Source organism: Erinaceus europaeus, chromosome 7, assembly GCF_950295315.1.
Source record: "Erinaceus europaeus chromosome 7, mEriEur2.1, whole genome shotgun sequence".
Classification (NCBI taxonomy): domain Eukaryota; kingdom Metazoa; phylum Chordata; class Mammalia; order Eulipotyphla; family Erinaceidae; genus Erinaceus; species Erinaceus europaeus.
In genome coordinates, this window is record NC_080168.1 from 69,275,707 (window position 1) to 69,294,022 (window position 18,316).

An 18,316-nucleotide genomic window follows, 5' to 3' on the forward strand; every position below is an offset into this window, starting at 1 on the left:
AATATAATTGTACTTCTTCATGTATTTAGTTCACTTCTTCACATGTTTTTCTCTAGTTTTGGTGGCAGGTATTTGAGATAAAAGAATAAGTGTTATAAATACACAATAGCTGATTCTACTAGGTCAATTTATATTTTACATTAGCAGCAAAGCAAAAGGAAATTACACACACACATACACACACATCACTCTTTCACTTTTAAAGAAGTCATAAGCATCTGTTATCTGGTGTGTTATTTTCTACTTTTAGGGTATCTTTGAAGTGTTTTGTAGTGAAGTGGGAAGACAGGTTGAAGGAAAGACAGGGTGAGTAAGAAAATGAAAATTAGAGAACCATTATCAAAAGATCCCTGAATTGACATATTGCACCAAAGTAAAAGACTCTAGGGGTGGAGGTGGGGGTGGAGGGGGAATACAGGTCCAAAAAGGGTAACAGAGGACATAGTGGGGGTTGTATTGTTATATGGAAAACTGGGAAATGCTATGCATGTACAAACTATTGTATATACTGTCAAATGTAAAACATTCCCCAATTAAAAAAAAGCGATCCCTCATATCTTGGCCCTACTCTTTAAAGTGTTGTGTTGAAAGGATTATTTCTAACTTTGACTGCAGCTCTAAGGCCAATAGAATGATTGTGAATGACTTTATGATAGTAATTAATGAGAAAAAAGAAGATCAATTCAGACTTTCTTGGGTGTATTTTATCGCTATATATTTTAAGATGCTTTGTGATTACTATTTTAAGTAAATATTTTTTATTTTATTTTATTATTATTTTTTTATTTAAGAAAGCATAAATTAACAAAACCGTAGGGTAGGAGGGGTACAACTCCACACAATTCTCACTACCCAATCTCCATATCCCATCCCCTCCCCTGATAGCTTTCCCATTCTCTATCCCTCTGGGAGCATGGACCCAGGGTCATTGTGGGTTGCAGAAGGTAGAAGGTCTGGCTTCTGTAATTGCTTCCCTGCTGAACATGGACATTGAATGGTCGCTCCATACTCCCAGTCTGCCTCTCTCTTTCCCTAGTAGGGTGTGTCACTGGGGAAGTGGAGCTCCAGGACATATTGGTGGGGTCTTCAGTCCAGGGAAGCCTGGCTGGCATCCTGATGACATCTGGAACCTGGTGGCTGAAAAGAGAGTTAACATACAAAGCCAAACAAATTGTTGAGCAATTATGGACCCAAAGGTTGGAATAGTGGAGAGGAAATGTTAGAGGGGTACTCACTGCAAACTCTAGTGTACTTCTGCTTTCAGGTATATATTTTGCAGTAGTTTATGGATACATGTGAACATATGCTCTCTCTCATAGAAACTGGTGTATATCTAGGTTTTGGGACTTTGTTAGAAAGTGAACCACCTGGGATGGAATTAGAGTATACTATGAAAGAAAAGGTCTCACCCAAGTAATGAAGCTGAAGGTTTGTCATTCCACACGTGAAGTCTCTGGACACAGTCTGAAGTGAAGCATGTTGAGGTGGCAATCGTTGCATTGATTAGGTTGCAATCGGCTGATGCAACATTATTTGATATGGATTGGGAGAGGCATACGGGAAAGTGGGCTCTATCCAAGGGTTCCAGGACTGGGGGAAGTAGAGGCTCTATAGTAGAGATGTGAGGTTCCTGCTGTCTTAGGGTTCAAAAAGACAATGGATAGTTAATGTTATCATCACATTATTTGGTAGTTGGGTTAACTTTGAAAAGTCCTTTTGTTAGGGTTTGCTGTACAGTACCCAGTATTTTGTATATAGCTGTGCTATTGGTTGCTTCTGATCTACTTGGTCTAGGCTTTTGAGAGATTCCGCATATCAAATACACAGCCTATATATTAAAAAGACTAAGTCTGTGTTTTAAAAAACTTCAAGACATACAATTAATTTTCCCCCTCTCATATTAATTAACTAGTGATTTATATGACTACATTTTACTAGGAGTGTACATAAACACCATTCCCACCACCGAAAGACTGTGACCCATCCCGCCCACTCACTCCCTCCTCCCACTGGCCCAGGAAGCTGCATGTGTACCCCTCACCACAGGGTTTTTACTTTGGTGCCTTACTTACAATTTGCTCAGGTCCTGCTTTTAGTTTCCCTTTCAGATCTTCTTAGTCAACTTCTGTTGATGAGTGGGATCATCCCATACTCATCTTTACCTTTCTGACTTAGCTCACTTAACATAATTCCTTCTAGCTCTGTCCAAAATGGGTCAGAGAAGGTGGGTTCATTGTTCTTGATAGCTGCATAGTATTCCATTGTGTATATATACACCAGCTTTCTCAGCCACTCATCTGTTGTTGGGCACCTGGGTTGCTTCCAGGTTTTAGCTATTATGAATTGTGCTGCTATGAACATAGGAGTACACACCTCGTTTTGGTTGGGTGTTATGGAGTCCATGGGGTATAATCCCAGGAGAGGAATTATTGGATCATATGGAAGGTCCATGTCTAGCCTTCTGAGAGTTTTCCAGACTGCTCTCCACAGAGGCTGGACCAATTTACATTCCCACCATCAATGCAAGAGGGTTCCTCTGTCCCCACATCCTCTCCAGCATTTGTGGCTGCTGTCCTTTTTGATGTATGCCATTCTTACAGGAGTGAGGTGGTATCTTAGTGTTGTCTTAATTTGCATTTCTCTGACAATCAGTGACCTAGAGCAGTTTTTCATATGTTTGTTAGCCTTTTGGATCTCCTCTGAGGTGAATGTTTTGTTCATATCCTCTGCCCATTTTTGGATGGGGTCATTTGCTTTTTTGGTGCTAAGTTTCCTGAGCTCTTTATATATTTTGGTGATTAGTTTCTTGTCTGATGTATGGCATGTGAAGATCTCCCATTCTGTGAGGGGTCTCTTTGTTTGCTTAATAGTTTTTTTGGATGTGCAGAAGCTTTTCAATTTGATGTAGTCCCATTGGCTTGTTTCTGCTTTAGTCTTCCTTGCAATTGGGTTTGATTCATCAAAGATGTCCTTGAGGTGTAGGTCAGAAAGTGTTTTACCAATGTTTTCCTCTAAGTATTTGATTGTTTCTGGTCTGACATCCAGGTCTTTGATCCATTTGGAGTTGATTTTTGTTTCTGGTGAGATAAAGTGGTTCAATTTCATTCTTCTGCATGTTACAACCCAGTTTTCCCAGCACCATTTATTGAAGGGAGCCTCCTTCTTCCATTTAATCCTTTGGGCCCCGTTATCAAAGATTAGATGTCCATAGGTGTGGGGATTTATTTCTGGGCTTTCAATTCTGTTCCACTGGTCTGTGTGCCTATTTTTGTTCCAGTACCATGCTGTTTTGATGATGATGGCTTTATAATATTGTTTAAGGTCTGGGAGTGTGATGCCTCCATTTTTGTTTCTTTTCCTCAAGATGGTTTTGGCAATTCTAGGTGTTTTCAGGTTCCAGATAAATGATTGTAGTGTTTGTTCTATTCTTTTAAAGAAGCTTGGTGGAACTTTGATGGGTATTGTATTAAATTTGTATATGGCTCTGGGGAGAATATTCATTTTGATGATATTTATTCTTCCAATCCATGAGCATGGGATATCTTTCCATTTCTTGGTATCAGTTTCTATTTCCTTGAGTAGCGACTCATAGTTTTCAGTATACAAGTCTTTCACTTCTTTGGTCAACTTTATTCCTAGGAATTTGATTGATTTTGCTGAAACAATAAATGGGAGTGATATCTGGATGTTTTATTCTTCAGATTTAGTGTTTGCATAAAGAAATGCCACTGATTTTTGTACACTGATTTTGTAGCCTGATACCTTGCTATATTGCCTAATAACTTCCAGTAGTTTTCTGCTGGATTCTTTAGGTTTTTCTGTGTATACTATCATATCATCTGCAAATAGTGAGAGCTTGACTTCTTCCCTTCCAATCTGTATTCCTTTGATTTCTATCTCTTGCATGATTTCTATGGCAAGAGCTTCCAATACTATGTTGAAGAGTAATGGTGACAGTGGACAGCCCTGTCTAGTCCCCGATCTGAGGGGGAATGCTTTCAGCTTCTGTCCATTGAGTATGATGTTGGCTGTAGGTTTGCTATATATAGATTCCACTATCTTGAGGAATTTCCCATCTATTCCCATTTTTTGTAGAGTTTTGAGCATGAATGGGTGATGGATTTTGTCAAAGGCTTTCTCTGCATCTATTGAGATAATCATGTGGTTTTTGGCTTTGCTTTTATTGATGTGGTGAATGACATTGATTGACTTACGGATGTTGAACCAGCCTTGCATTCCTGGGATGAATCCCATTTGGTCGTGATGAACAATCTTTTTGATATGTTGCTGTATCCGGTTGGCCAAGATCTTGTTTAATATTTTGGGACCTATGCTCATCAGAGATATTGGTCTGTAGTTTTCCTTTTTTGTTCTGTCCCTATCAGCTTTTGGTATCAGGGCGATGTTGGCTTCATAGAAGGTGGAAGAGAGTATTCCTGTTTCTTCAATCTTATGGAAAAGCTTAAGAAGTATGGCTACTAACTGTTTCCTGAAATTTTTGTAGAATTCGTTTGTGAAGCCATCTGATCCAGGACTTTTGTTTTTGGGGAGATTCTTAATAACGGTTTCAATTTCTTTGTCTGTGATTGGTGCACTTAGATTTTGTAGTTCTTCTTGGTTCAGTTTTGGAAGGGCATATGCTTCTGGGAATTGTTCCATTTCTTCCAGATTCTCTATCTTGGTGGCGTATATAGTTCTTTATAGAAGTTTCGCAGAATTCTCTGGATTTCTGTGGTGTCAGTTGTGAAATCTCCATCATTTACAATTCTATTAATTTGAGTCTTCTCTCTTTTTTGTTTGGTGAGTCTGGCTAGGGGTTTGTCAATTTTGTTTAATCTTTCAAAGAACCAACATTTGGCTTCATTGATCTTTTGTATGGTTCTTTTATTTTCGATGTTGTTTATTTCTGCTCTAATTTTACTTATTTCTGTCCTTCTGGTTGCTTTAGGGTTCCTTTGTTCCTCTTCCTCTAAGTCCTTGAGGTGTGCAGTAAGGTCATTCATTTGAGCTTTTTTCTTGTTGTTTAATATGTGCTTGTATGCCTATAAGTTTCCCTCTCATTACTGCTTTAGCTGTGTCCCAAATATTTTGATAGGTTGTGTCTTCATTTTCATTTGTTTCCAGGAACATTTGAATTTCCTGCTTGAGTGAATCTCTGACCCTGTGGTTCTTAAGGAGTATGTTGTTTAGTTTCCAAATTCTGTGACTTTTAATACTGTTTGTTGTTAGATGTGAGTTTTACTCCACTGTGATCTGAGAAGATACTTGGGATGATTTTGATGCACTTGAATTCATTGATGCTGTCTTTGTGGCCTAACATGTGGTCTATCCTTGCGTATGTGTTATGTGGATTTGAAAAGAAGGTGTATTCCAGTTTTTTGGGGTGAAGGACTCTCAAAATATCCAAGAGGTCTAGTCTGTCAATCTCTTCATTCAATTCTCTTGTATCTTTGTTGGTTCTCTGCTTTGTTGATCTAAGTGTGAGAGTCGGGTATTGAAGTCTCCCACTATTATTGTATTACTATTGATGTATTTTTGAAATTCTTTCATGACGTGCTTGACGTATTTAGATGGTCCCTCATTGGGTGCATAGATGTTAATAATTGTTAAGTCTTCTTGGCTGATTGATCCTCTTATCATTATGTAATGTCCTTGCCTATCTTTTATTACTTTATTTATTTTAAAATCTATCGTGTCTGAGATGAGAATGACTGTTCCTCCCCTTTTTTGTGGTCCATTAGCCTTTATGATAGTTTTCCATCCTTTCACTTTAAGTCTGTATTTATCTTGTTGTAACAGGTGGGATTCTTGCAAGCAGTATATGGTTGGGTTATGTTTTCTGATCCATCCCCCCACTCTGTGCCTTTTGATGGGTGAGTTTAAGCCATTGACATTTATTGATATTATGGATTTAATGCATTGTAGTGCCGTTGTTCAGAAAAAATTTTTGTTTGCTCTGATATATTGTAAGTATTATAGTGATGTTATTGTTTATAAGAGGTCTTTTAGAACCTCTTTCAGGGCCGGTTTGGTGATGGTTGCCTCCTTTCACTGTTGTTTGTCTAAGAAGGTTTTGATCCCTCCATCTAGTTTGAATGAAAGCCTAGCAGGATATATTATCCTTGGTTGAAACCCTTTTTCATTCAGGGCTCGATAGATATCTTGCCATTCTCTTCTTGGTTTTAGAGTTTGAGTTGAAAAGTCTGCAGATAATCTTATGGGTTTTCCTCTGTATGTGACTTTTTGTTTCTCTCTTGCAGCCTTTAGGATCCTTTCTTTATCCTTACTCCTTCTCATTGAGACTATGATGTGTCTTCAGGTCTGGGTTGATTCTGTTTGGAACTCCTTGGGCCTCTTGAATCTTGATGTCCTTTCTGTTATTCAGGTCTGGGAAGTTTTCTTCTATTATTTCCTCTAGAATGTTTGCTTCCCCTTCCTCTCTTTCTTCCTCTGGCAGGCCAGTTATACGAATGTTACTTCTTTTGAGATCATCCCATATGTCTCTGTTGTTGTTTTCAGTGTCTCTCAGTCTCTTTTTGAGCTCTTTCACCTCTTTCTTCGTTTTCTCTAACTTATCCTCTGTCTGACTAATTCTGTTTTCTGCTTCTGTTAGTCTGATTTCCCTTGCCTCAGCTTCTTTCTCCATTACAGGTATTTCAGCTTTCAGTTCTCTAATTGCCTCAAGATAATCAGTATTTTCCTTGGGGTGGTCTCAACTGTTTTTTGCCTAATACTTCCATTCCTTTCCTCCAATGCTGTTTTCATTTCTGTGATTAATAAGTTTATTATTGCTTGCATACTTTTCTTATCTATGGTTACTTCTGGCTGATTTATAGTTTCTTCTGGGCTCTTGTCTTCATTCATTGGAGTAGCAGTTTTATTTGTTTTTGATCTACCCATTTTTTTGATTTATGTGTTTCTTTTTTTTTATGCTCTGTTGTTCCTCAGTTGTTGTGTCTTGAGTACAAGCAACACTGTACTAAATACCTTTATGACAATTGCACTCACCAACCTCAGGAATTACAGTAGCAAGTATTGAAGCAGTTTAATCACTACTAGTTAGCCAAACAATGTCTCCAGTCCGTGAAAAAATAGTAACCAAATCCAAGTGAAGAAGAAAGAGAAAAGAAAGAAGGGATAGCAAGAATAGACAGTTATGCAAATCTACTATCCACTGTATATTCTATGGGTAACAAGAGGGGCAAGGGAAGTAGAGCAGAGATACACACATAGAGAGTCCACTCTGAGCCAGATTTCTTCCCCAAAAATAATTCACAAATTCAGAAAGACAAAGAAGAAGGAAGGAAGAAATGTATGATAAGATAAAAAAAAAAGAAAAAAGAAACAAGAGAAAAGAGAAAAGATAAGAAAAAGAGCTGTAATTAAAGAGCAATGGAAGGAAAGTTTTTTTTGATTACTTTATTTTTAATTTAAATTAAATTAAATTTTTTTAATTAGCTAGGAGGAGGATGAAGCAGAGAGTCTGTAGTGGAGGTAGGATTAACGAGACAAGTTCTTCCCACAATAGATAAGATGCCCAGTACCCTAGCAATGAAAGATACCCTAAGAGTCAATTCTAATCAACCTAAAGGTGGCGGAAGATATATATAACTTTATATAATATTAATAATAAAATAGAGCAGGGTAAAAAAAAAAAACCTTGTCCCAGATTTCCTGAAACCTCGTGAGCAGAGGCAGCTGATTGTTAAGAAAGAACAAAACAAAACAAAAACAAATTAAAAAAAACCCTCAGGACTAGACAAGGATAGACAGTTATGCAAATCTACTATACACTGTATATTCTAGGGGTAGCTAAAGGAGGAATGGAAATTGAGCAGAGATACTCTTAGTGAGAGTCCACTCTGAGTCAGAATTTTCCCCCAAATAATTCCCAAACATGTATCAGTGAATTCAGTGAAAGCACACTGTTTTGTGGTGTGGGGGATGGGGCCTGTGGCTTTGGAAGCTGTAGAATTAAGGAAGAAAGGATGACAAGAATGAGAAAAAAAAGAGAGAGAGAAAAAAGAAAAAGATAAGAAAAAGAACAGTAATAAAAGAGCAGTGAAAGGAAAGAGTTATTTATTTATTTATTTTTTATTATTTAATTAGCTATGTGGGTGTGGTGGTGGTGGGGGGGGTTGGCTACTTAGAAAGAAAAAAGGCCAGAGGTTTCAGAAGGGAATAGACTTAGAATGAATGATACTCCCTGGTGGGACAGGAATCTTGGTAAAGAAAGAAGGTCAGCAGGGGAGCCTGCTAGGAGCTGGTCCCCAGGGATTGGTTATGGTGGGGGAAGGGAGAGGAGGTGCGCTTTGGGAATAATAATTTAAAAGAAAAAAAATTTTTTTCCCTTTTTTTCTACTCTATTTTTTAACTCAAATTAAGTTATAGTCACCTGCTTGGTGTCACCGCTAGGACCCCTTATTGACTGGCCTACTAAAGGCAGAAAATCCTACCGTTTCCAGATTAAGTGGTCAGAGCTCAAGCCACTAGCTGCTTCTCAGTCTGCCATCTTCCGGGAACTCCCTTAAGTAAATATTTAAACAGTAAATACTCAGCATTTACTATTGCCAGTATATTCATTCTTAGGTCAGATTTAGGGTAGGCAAGTTGAATTTTTTTTTTCTTTTTTCTTTACCAGAGCACTGTTCAGCTCTGGTTTATAGTGGTGTGGGGGATTAAACTTGAGACCTTGGAACTTCCAGCATGAGAGTTTCTTTGCATAATCATTGTTATCTTCCTACCTGAAAGTTGCCCCTCCCACCTTCTTTTCCTTCCTCCCTGCAGGTGTCTTATCTTTCTCTCCCCCTCTCTGTCTTCTACCTTCTCTCTCCATTTCTCTCTGTCCTATCCAACAATAAGGACATCAGTAACAACAAGAATAATAACTACAACAATAAAACAACAAGGGCAACAATAGGGAATAAATAAATAAATATTTTAAAAAATCTAAAAAAAAAGAAAAGCGAGGGGGAGACAGAGAGAAAGATAGACACCTGCAGACCTACTTCACTTGTGAAGTGTCCCTGTTGCAGGTGGGGAGCAGGGGCTTGAAACCTATGGGTCTTTCAGTATAGTACTATGTGTGCTTAGCCAGGACTTCTAAATCAGATCATCTATATTGCAATATTTTTGTCTGGTATCATACAGGTACAAATTATTACAGAACCTTTAGGGTGAGAATATGAAGAGATTCTTTAATTCAGATGTTTAGGGAATTTTACCTATAGTCTTGGCTTCATCTAGTAGAAAAAAAATTGAAACAAGATTATTTCTCTGAATTTGTATATAAGCATAGTTATAGATAGGCCTTTTATTTTTATTTTTGTATGCTCTCCAAGGTTATTGCTGCGGCTTAGTGCCTACACTAGGAATCCACTGCTCCTGGAGGCTATTTTTCCCATTTTATTGCCCTTATTGTTACCCTTGTTGTCATTATTATTTTTGTCATTGCTGCTGTTGTTGGGTAGGACAGAGAAAAATTGAGAGAGTAAGGGAGACGGGGAGACAAACATACCTGCAGATCTGCTTAATTGCTTGTGAAGTGACCCCCTGCATGTGGGGAGCTAGGGGCTCAAACCAGGATCCTTATCCGGTCCTTGTGCTTTGTAGCCACCTGCACTACCACCCGACCCCCAGATAGGCTCTTTAGGTGAGATCACACCAGCCTGTTTATAAACTGTGGCAGGTAGTGTTGTGGTGTACTTGGTTGAGTGTACATGTTACCATGTGCAAGAATATGAGTTCAAACTCTGCAGGAGGGAAGCTTCTTGATAGGTAAAACAGTGCTGCAAGTATCTATATTTCTCTCTCTATCTCACCCTTCCATCTCAGTTTCTCTCTGCCTCTGTCCAATAAATAAACAAATAAATATTAAGGAAAAATTATTTAAGAAGATCTTGGACATGTAAAAGTTAGCAAAATCATTTTGATACCTTTATATTTATTGAGGGATCCTCATGCTCCCTTCCCCTTTAGTATCCTTAGAGCTGTTGAAATTGACCATGGAGTATATATATTTCACATTGTCTGTTCCATTGCTTTGTTTCTTAAATCAAACTAATGAGTGAAAACTGTTGTTCTTTCTTCTTCTGGCTTATTTCACTTAGTATGATCCCCTGCAGTTCCATCCATCTTGTAATAAAAGACAAGCTCTCATATTTTATTTTTTAATACTTTGTTCTTTTTTAAAAATTTATTTATTTATTATTGGATAGAGAGAGAAATTGAGAAGGGAGGGGGAGATAGAAAAGGAGAGAGACACCCACAGTCCTGCTTCACTACTAGCAAAGCTTCCCCCTTGATCTTTCATTTTTCACCTGTGAAGTTTTCACAGGTGTGAGGTGATACACATTGTTGTCTTGGTTTGTATTTCTCTATTGAGTGATATTGAGAACTTTTTCAGTTTGATGTAATCCTATTGGTTTACTTTTGCATTTGTTTTCATTGCTAATGACTTGAGTCTCCAAAGATAGTTCTGAAGTTGACACTGTGGAGTGTCCTGGCAATGTTATATTTTTTTGTATTTTATGATATCCAGTCTAATATTCAAATCTTTAATCCAACAAACAAAAGTGGTGACTTTTGTGCATGGTGATATACAGTTATCCAGTTTCATTCTTGCTGCTGTGGAAGTCAGAGGCGGGTACACAGAGTAACCTTGCAGAAACAGTTTGGACTGGAAGGAAGCTACTATGCTGGAGTTCTCACTGTAGGTCATTTTACCTACAGACTCTACTGCCAAGCATGTCAAGCTGTAATGGAAGTCAGAGAAAAGCACTCTTAGCCCTGAAGAAGAAGACTGAACTATAACTCAACAAGTCCCCAGTACACTAAGGTGTCATTGTGACACCACAGAGTTAGAAATAGCCTCCTTGGAAACGGCTTCTAGCAAGGGTACTTGTGCTTACCTTGTTGGTGCTAGCTTTGCAGGTCAACCACAGTTTATACACCAACATCTCCTCCTTACTGCTCCTCAATTTGTAAAATTGTATAAAACTCAAGTTGGAGCAATGTTTGTAACATGGTACACTGTGATTAATATTCTTGGTTTTCTATGTGTTATATGTCTTAGTGCTATAACAGCCATAGTTTTTTATTTGTGGTCAAAATGCCGTAATCTTTCTGCTGGTAATCTTTACTTTCAATTTAAAAACATTCTTATTGTGAAAGCATTCAAGGTTATCACACAGAATCTAGTCTTCCCATCCCCTTCTCTCCATCTTGTAGAACTGAACACTGGACTGTGCCCCTCTGAATTCCTGTTTGTGCTTTTAACACCCAGGTGCTGCACTCTATGTATACAACAATGCAGTGTTCACTCCAGAGGACTGGCATGGCATCCAGGAGATAGCAAGAAGCAGGAAAAAGGATGATCCTCTGAAGGTTGGAAGATTTGGAATTGGGTTCAACTCTGTCTATCATATCACAGGTATAGCATTTGACTTTTTAATCTCACTAAAAATTATCACAGCCTATACTTTATGTTGGGTTGTGGAAAAGTCATGATGCATTATTGCATGGAAAACTGTTGAAAAATATGTATATAAATATATTTATAGATAAGCTTTTTTTTTTTTGCCTTCAGAGTTATTACTGGGGTTCAGTGCCTGCACTAGGAACCATTGCTCCTGGAGGCCATTTTTCCCATTTTGACAGCCCACTGATTTGTTTGGATAGCTTTGGGGTTAACTTTTTTTTTTTTTTTGCCTCTAGGGTATTGTTGGGTCTCAGTGCCTGCACCATGAATCCACTGCTTCTGGAGGCCATTTTTTCCCCCCTTTTGTTGCTCTTGTTGTTGTAGCCTTGTCGTGGTTATTATTGTTGTTGTTGATGTTGTTCGTTGTTGGATAGGACAGAGAGAATTGGGGGGAAGACAAAGGGGGAGAGAAAGAAGCGACCTCCCTACAGGTGGGGTGCCAGAGGCTTGAACCGGGATCCTTAGGCTGGTCCTTGTGCTTTGCGCCATGTGCACTCAACCCGATGTACTACCACCCGAACCCCGGGGTTAACTGTTTTAAGAGGCCTTGTTTCTAAACTATCTCTCAGTGGCAAAAAGTCTGTCAATGACACATGGATGCTTTGAGTTTTCTAAAGTTATCATAGTAACTACATCAAAATTTTGAAAGTTAATGTCATCATGACCCAGGGAATCTGTAATCAGAAAATTTATCTGAAGTCCCAAATGTTAAAATACTTAACAAAAATGCTACACTAAAAAATTTTATACTGAAAATCTTTAAGAGTTGGCCAGATTATTTTTCATCTTCAGAGAGTTACCTTTCAAAGCTGAAAACTGAGTTTGTTTTTAGATAAATGTCTTTCAGGGTCACAAATCAGGGTGTGATTTATGTCACATTCAAGATTCTGAATGAGTTACTGTGACTGGAGGTGTCTATTGTGATTCAGAGCTGAGCATGACTGTGGGGTTTTTTTCTTGACAGATGTTCCCTGCATCTTCAGTGGTGACCAGATTGGGATTTTAGACCCTCACCAGACACTTTTTGGTCTCCATGAATCAGGCCAATGTTGGAACCTCAAAGAGGACAGCAAAGAAATTAGCGAACTCTCTGACCAGTTTGCCCCATTCATAGGCATTTTCGGCAGCACCAAGGAAACCTTTACAAATGGCAGCTTTCCTGGCACTTTCTTCCGTTTCCCCCTTCGCCTCCAACCCTCCCAGCTCAGCAGCAACCTTTACAATAAGCAGAAGGTTCTGGAGCTCTTTGAGTCTTTTCGGGCTGATGCGGACACAGTGTTGCTCTTTCTGAAAAGTGTGCAAGATGTCTCCTTACACATTCGAGAGGCTGATGGGACGGAGAAGCTGGTGTTCAGAGTGACAGCAAATGAGAACCAGGCTCTGAGACATGAGCGGCCGAATTCTATAAAGATCCTGGGCAGCGCTATCAGCAACTATTGTAAAAAGACTCCAAGCAACAGTGTGACCTGTGTCACATACCACATCAGCATTGCCTTAGAGGACGAGAGCTCCAGGGATGCCCAGAAGACGTCCTGGCTAGTGTGTAACAGTGTGGGCGGGCGGGGCATCTGCAGCAAACTTGACGCCCTGGCAGACGAGTTGAAGTTCATTCCACTCATTGGAATTGCCATGCCTTTGCCATGTGGAGGTGAGGAAGAGAAAGGAGCAACAGTTGGATTCTCAGGAAAAGCCTTTTGCTTCCTCCCCTTGCCACCAGGTGAGGAGAGCAAGACGGGCCTCCCCGTCCATATCAGTGGGTTCTTTGGCCTGACGGATAACCGCAGGAGCATCAAGTGGAGAGAGGTGGATCAGTGGCGGGACCCCGCAGCCTTGTGGAATGACTTGCTGGTCCTGAATGTTGTCCCAAAAGCTTACGCCACGCTGATCTTAGACTCCATCAAACGCCTGGAGACAGAAAGGAGCTGCGATTTTCCTCTGTCCATTGACGCCATCTACAAGCTCTGGCCAGACTCAGGCCAAGTCAAGGCCCACTGGCAGCCGATGCTGGAGCCCCTGCTTAGTGAGCTGTTTCAGAATGCTGTCATCCACTCCCTGAGTGGGCAGTGGGTCCAGCTTGAGCAGGTATACTTCTCAGAGCTTGATGGGAGCCAGGGATACACAGAGACCGTGCTCAACTACCTCCAGAGCTCAGGGAAACAGGTCGCAAAGGTGCCGGTGAATCTGGCAGCTGCAGTGGAGCTCATGGCATCCAGTGCTAATCCTGTGAGGAAGGTAACCCCTGCCTGGGTGCGGCAGATGCTGCGCAAGTCTGCACACCTGGGCACTGCAGCTGAGAAGCTTCACCTGCTGGAGTTCGTGCTCTCTGACCAGGCCTACAGTGAGCTGCTTGGGTTGGAGCTGCTACCTTTGCAAAATGGACATTTTATTCCTTTTTCCTCATCTGTATCAGATCAAGATGTTATTTATATTACCTCAGAAGACTACCCAAGGTAGAGAGCATGCTTTCTTAACTACTTGTTTTATCTCTCTTTTGGGTAGGCAAGGGATGGGCAACCTTGATTCATTGGGGGACTCATCAAATATCAATGCAAATTGTGGAATTTACAACCCAATTTTCAATGTAGATTTTATAGTAAGGAAGACTTTTGCAGGAATGCTTCATAAGAGTATGAAAGGTTGCAGGCTGGTGAAATTGTTCACTTGGATAGTGCACGACTCTCCCAAGTGTGCAACCCAGGTTCAAGTCTGGCCTCCACTGCACTGAAAGAAGCTTTAATGCTGGGAGTTGGACGGTAGCACAGTGGATTAAGCACAAGTGATGCAAAGCGCAAGGACCGGTTAGGATCCTGGTTAGAGCCCCTGGCTCCCCACCTGCAGGGGAGTTGCTTCACAGGTGGTGAAGCAGGTCTGCAGATGTATCTCTGTCTCTCTTCCTCTCTATCTCCCCTTCTCTCTCAATTTCTCTGTCTCTATCCAATAACAAACAAATAAATAAATAAAAATAAAAAAGCTTTAATGCTGAGGTCTCTTTTACTGTCTGTGCCTTTCTGTATCTTAAAAAATATGAAATCTTGTATTTCTACATTACAGAATTATTTTGACATTTTGTCAGTTAAAAAGTTATCTAAGGGCTGGCAAAATAACTCACTTGGATAGTGCACTGTTTGACAGGTGTGTCACTTTGGTTCCTTCCTCACTGAAGGAAGCATCAGTACTGTGGTTTCTCTTTCTCTCTCTCTGGAAAAAATAAAAGGGTTTCCAGGTAGCTTTTCTTGAAAATTTCCATAACATAACACTGAAAAACAGTGATTACCAAGTGCTAGTATGAATTTAGTCAGATTAGCCAGTGATCTTCATAAAATTTAAACTAATGTTGTAAATTAAATAATACCTTGTAGCAGGATATGTATTGACATTTCAGAAAAAGAACTAATTCTGTTTTTGGTTTTGGATGTGGTAAATCCTACTCTCATGTTTTAAAACAAAGCCTAGATAATATTGTACAGAAAGTGCCATGGGTTGTAGTTTGACATGTGCTTTATGACGTACAAAGCTGGTCACTTAGCCAGCTTGATGTTATGTGGTTGGCTGTCTTTATCTTGGAATTATTGAAGAACTAATCACTGTGTTTCTTTCACTGTTAGGTCCCTTTTCCCAGGTCTTGAAGGAAGACTTGTTTTAGATAACTTGAAGCCTCACCTTATAGCTGCTTTAAAAGAAGCTGCTCAAACCCGAGGTATTATAGTTGCTTGCCAATTTTATTATTATTACTATTCTTTTTTTTAAGTAAACATATTTGTAAAAATATACATAAACTGTATAACTTTTCTATTAAGTTAAACCACTATAAAATTGCCAGTAGTTTTTCACTTGAAACTTGTAAGTGGCAGTTTCATGTGGTTCAATCTATTGTAACTGTTAATATTTTAAGATGTTTGAATATGAAATTCTGACATCTGAAAGAATCCAGAGATGATGCTACACTTAAGGCTCTCCTGTCACAGTATAGTGTTGTGCTTTTATAGAAATAATCTCTCAGGAACCAGGTGGTGGTGCACCTGGTTAAGCTCCCACATTACCATGTGCAAGGACTCAGGTTCGAACCCCTGCTGCTCATCTGTAAGTAGGATGCTTCATGAATGGTGAAGTAGGTTTACATGTCTCTCTCTTTCTTTCACCATCTCTGTCTTCCCCTCCCATTCCAATTTCTCTCTGTCCTAGCCAGTTAACAAACAAATAGAAAAAGAAATAATCTCTCAGATCTGTACAGGGTATTACAGTTCTCCAGTGCTTTCCCATTTCCTTTCTTTCGTGAGCTCCCAGCCTTCTCCTCCTCCTCCTCCTCCTCCTCTTCTTCCTCTCCCTCTCCCTCTCCCTCTCCCCCTCCCTCTCCCTCTCCTTCTCCTTTCTCCTTCCTCTCCCTCTACCTCCCCTCCTCTTCCTCCTCCTTCTTCTTCTCTTCTTCTTCTTCTTTTTCTTCTTCCTCTTCCTCTCCTCCTTCTCCTCCTCCTCCTCTCCTTCCTCTCCCTCTCCCTCCCCTCCCCTTCTTCTTCTTCTTATTCTTCCTCTTCCTTTCCTTCTCCTTCTCCTTCTCCTTCTCCTTCTCCTTCTCCTTGTCCTCCTCTTCTTCCTCTCCTTCCTCTCCCTCTCCCTCCCCTCTCCTTCTTCTTCTTCTTCCTCTCCCTCTCCTTCTCCTCCTTCCTCCCCCTCCCCTCCCCTCTCCCCCTCCCCCTCTTCCCCCCTCTCCCCCTTCCCCCTCTCCTCCCTCTCCTTCTCCCCTTCCCCCTCCCCCTCTCCCTCTCCTCCTCCTCCTCCTCCTCCTCCTTCTTCTTCATCTTCTTTTCCCCCCCACTTTCTGTGTGAAAATCTTTCTAAGGCCTTCCCTTCTCTGCCTGGGAACAAAGGCCAGAATTTCTTTCCTCTACTGAAAGAAATCAGCACTTTGAGTCACCTCTCTTTCCTGGGTGTTTTTCAGTATCTGGATGCTGGCTAGTATAATGATTATAAATAATCTCCTGCCTTAGTTTCATGGTCTCCCTTAATCTTCCTCTCATTAAGCTGCTCTTTTCTCCCCTTTAGTATAGGACCTATGTTTTCCTCAGCCATGCCCCCTTTCTCATGCTGCCTCACACTCATCTTTAACATACTGTGATGACTAAGCACTGAGCACTCATACACTGGAGCCAGTTTAACCATCTATAACACACTGTTCCTAAAACCTACCTTCTCCATTAGGCTGTAAGACAAGGTCTGTTTTGTTCCCTTCCGAAAAGAAGTGTGTTGACTGACTGATAAAATGCCTCTAAAGTAATTGGAAGAAGTTAAGATTAGAAAAGTTTAAATTGCTTTGATAAAAGCAGTAGTCTCTGTGTTATGTGCCTAATCTAGCCTAAGGCATACAGATGCAGGCATTTGACAGAGGTGTATAAAATACACCTGATAAGTAAATGGCTTCCATTAGACACAGGAGATGTTAGTTATCCCTGGAATGGTTCTTTGGGTTGTATGGTTATCATAGTCAAACAGCTAAAACTTGCCTTTGTTTTGCTTTGTTTAATTATCAAATCAGATTAAAAATCAAAAGCTCTTCCTTTTCTTTATTTTTTTATTGCCCTCAAGGTTGTTACTTAGGCTCAGTACTTGCACTACCAGTCCACTGCTGCTGGTGACCATTTTCCCCCTTTCTATTTTACTTGATAGGATAGAGAGAAATTGAACGAGAAGGGGGAGATAGAGAGGAAAAGACTGACACCTGCAGACCCACTTCACTGCTTGTGAAACATCCCTTCTGCAAGTGGGGAGTGGGGGCTCGAACCCAGGTCCTTGCTTATAGTAACGTGTGGTCTGTTGGATACACCAGCTCCTAGCCCCCAAGTTCTTATTGTTAATTTTTTATCTAGAATATCTCAGTACTCTATAAGGACAGTCTGTATCAAAAGCTCTTTGGTAGCTTTTCAAATGGTGAAATGTGATTTGTTCATAGTGAGTACATACTCTTTCTATCTCTGCTTTCTTTTTGAGTAAAGACTTCCTACAATTATGCAGTTTGGATTTAGCTTGCATTGAGATATATTTTAACATTTTAAATGTATATTTTGTTCGTCTTTTTTTTTAAGTGGTTTTCCATTTACATAAAGATATGTAAAGTTCAATTAAAGCACTATTATCTTAAGATACAGGATTGTTTATGTAGCCATCATGTGAAAATTTATGTCAATTTTGACTTTTTCTAAGAATGGATTTAATTATGTTCTAGCACAACAGCTTCTCTGGGGATACTCAGGTATGATAACTGGCTAAGTGTTGTAATTTTTTTTTGTAGTCTGGTGTTTTTGTTGATTTGATTCTTTGAATCCCGTTTCTTCATTAACCTAAGTAGTTAGGCTCATACTGGTGATTTTTTTTTTGTGGTAATATTTAAAGGAGAGAGGAAACAGTACCAATACAGACATATAAGTGGTTACTATGAATACCACAGTGAAGTCACACTAAGATGACTTGAAACCCTCACTCTAGAGAATTCAGTCCCAAATAAAGGCATCATGCTGAAACTCATATTTAGAACTGTGGTACTTAATAGGAGAGTGAGAGAGTGAATGCACTTCTGCTATAGGAAACATAAAAACAGAAGGCTAACAGGGAGTCAGCTCTAGAATCTGTGATTAGGAAGGGTGGCCTTATGGCAAGTGGCAATCTACGGTGGTAGATTGGACACCTACGGTGGTAGGTAGACACATTGCTGAAGCTGGGAGAAGCTGAGTGTTCCTGGATTTGACATCCAAGATGGATAGCAGTTAATGTGCTCTCAGTAGGAGCAAAGGCTGATTTTTCTTGCAGCATTTTATTTAGTGACTTTCTTCATCTTTATTTTTTTAA

The 18,316-nt window shown here is 39.9% G+C and overlaps 1 protein-coding gene across 3 annotated transcripts in view; it reads left to right on the forward strand.

Annotated features, from left to right (window-relative positions):
• Positions 1-18,316, forward strand: part of SACS (sacsin molecular chaperone) — a 57,651-nt gene that overhangs the window by 22,341 nt on the left and 16,994 nt on the right. For 2 of the 3 annotated variants that reach the window (XM_016192771.2, XM_060194715.1), the window contains 4 exons: positions 11,285-11,431; positions 12,444-13,929; positions 15,085-15,176; positions 17,697-17,723. In XM_016192771.2, the coding sequence (XP_016048257.1) occupies positions 11,285-11,431; positions 12,444-13,929; positions 15,085-15,176; positions 17,697-17,723 (1,752 nt within the window). The remainder of the gene's footprint in view (positions 1-11,284; positions 11,432-12,443; positions 13,930-15,084; positions 15,177-17,696; positions 17,724-18,316) is intronic. The other variant, XM_060194714.1, reaches the window with a different exon arrangement.